Source organism: Hakea prostrata, chromosome 9 (genome assembly GCF_041222555.1).
Source record: "Hakea prostrata isolate BN-2017 chromosome 9, UWA_Hpros_2, whole genome shotgun sequence".
NCBI lineage: Eukaryota > Viridiplantae > Streptophyta > Magnoliopsida > Proteales > Proteaceae > Hakea > Hakea prostrata.
This window is the reverse complement of record NC_142608.1, coordinates 52,375,391-52,377,433: the sequence shown is the minus strand read 5'-3', so window position 1 is coordinate 52,377,433 and position 2,043 is coordinate 52,375,391. Positions and strand designations below refer to the sequence as shown.

General features: G+C 35.7%; 1 protein-coding gene across 1 annotated transcript; it reads left to right on the top strand.

The window, feature by feature from the left end:
- The first annotated feature begins 739 nt into the window (after positions 1 to 739).
- On the top strand, positions 740 to 1,183 carry LOC149005507 (uncharacterized). Its single transcript, XM_089135926.1, has one exon. The coding sequence runs from the start codon at positions 740 to 742 to the stop codon at positions 1,181 to 1,183; it is 444 nt and encodes a 147-aa protein (XP_088992052.1).
- Positions 1,184 to 2,043: the final 860 nt, after the last annotated feature.

Genomic DNA, 2,043 nt, shown 5'->3' with positions numbered 1-2,043 from the left:
TTTGATCTGTTGAAGACATGGTTGGAAACAGGTTTGCAAAAAAAAAAAAAAAAAAAAAAAGATCAGCGCAGTTATGACTAAAGAACTAGAGATGTTTTATCGGGGAGATAATCATAAGGACACGCCAGACGGCGAGAGAGGTGAAAAACACGCCGGACGGCGGAGAAGAGAAAACACGCCATTCGGCGGAGAATTACAAGTGAATTTGCTCTGATACAATTTTAAATTTATCATAAACATTCACACAAGAACTCAAGAATTAACGTGGTTCGGCATTCATTGTGAAGCCTACATCCACGACAAGAAAACCCCAATCAACTTTCTTCTGGGGTGAGGTTTCATTATCTTTAAATAGAAAAGAGTAAGAGTTTTACAAGAAGTTAAATTTTAACTCCCCCTCTCTGCTAGTCTCCTTATAGAGTTGGGAGACTAGCAAGTTACATTCATAACAAAACCCTACTATGACCTTATTTAAGCGAAATTCAAATAAGATTTGTTACATTCAATTAGTAGCATAGTGAATATTAAAAATCATGGTCAAGATGTTTTAAACCATATTATTTATGATACGAGGTTGAGCTTCCTTGGGACAGAAATTCTAGTCATAAATAATGGTCGCAATCGGTCTTTGTTTCATCGTTGGAAAATCAAGGTGCAATATAGGATTTCAAGACCACATGCTCTAACTTGGAATAAGCCACCTGCGGAATGAGTTTCTCTCAATTGTGACGGCTCTGTCATGGGGAATCACGAAGGATATGGGATTCTTGAGAGAAATGAAATGGGTGAAGTTATCTTCGCTGTTGCTAGTAGGTGTCTGGAAACAAATGTTCTTTGGATGGAGCTTACGGCCATTCGTCGAGGACTGGTGCTAGCTTTGGAACATTTTATCCAGAGAGTCCAGATTCGTTCTGATTCATCGAGTGCTATTATGATGATTTTAGGTAGGTTTACCATACCATGGTACGCAACAGAGGATGTTTGTGATATCCAAGACTCATTGAGATGGTTGTGCCAATATGGGCTTCATCATGTTGTCCGTGAGCCTAATGTTGGGGCATATTTTTTGGCTGGGCTTTACCCATCTGTACATGAAATTTCTTTCTCTCCTCATTCTTTACCTGAAGCGTTGTCTCGTATTATAAAAGATGATGTTGAAGGGAAGACTTATTTCAAATTGTAGCTTTTCTTTTCTTTCTAATACAGAGCTACCTTTTTTTAAAAAAAAAAATATTAAAAATCATGATCAATAGAATCTCCATGTAAGGATGTAGAATTAAACTCTCACATTAAGATTCCATTTGCATGCTGAGTTACTTTTCCAACCTCCCCGGTAACTAAATAATCTTTCTATGTTCAACATTTTAATAAACCCCTCGCGAGGTTAATTTGATTCAAGTTTTCTTGAGGGTCTTGGTTTTGTTGCACTAGTTGCCTTATTCTTTTTCGATTATGGGATCTTGTGAGTTGGGTTGTATTGGGGGCAACTGTTGTTGCAGGGTTTAGTAATTGCTTTCTAGGGTGTGTAAGCATTATTTTTTTCTAAAATTCAATAAATGTCAGATCCTTTTATTCAAAAATTACAATATATATCATACCATATTTATCTCACACAAAATTCAATGCAGTACACTCTCCATTTAGATTCTTCTCTTGAAGATCAAATAATGGGTGCTAATGAGAGTAACCGCACTTCTAGAATGAAGATGAGTATGAGGGTAAACATCCTTCTACGACTCATCATCTTGAAGTGGGCATTAAAACCCTAAGAATCGCCTTTTCTCCTATGGACAATTAATCCCTGTGTATAGTAGCAAACTTTTTTTTTTTTTTTTTCTATTTTATTTTATTTTATTTTATTTTTTTAAATAGCATTAGAATTCAGGTTAAGGCCCAAAAAAAAAAAAAAAAAAAAACCCAAAATCTCAGTCATTTAGGATGAATCCCTATAAGAAACTTGCATGGTGCAGGCCATCTAATGAAGAAACTATTGTTTAGAATATGTGTGGAAGGTGATTCTTAGAAACTGTTTGCCACATAAAA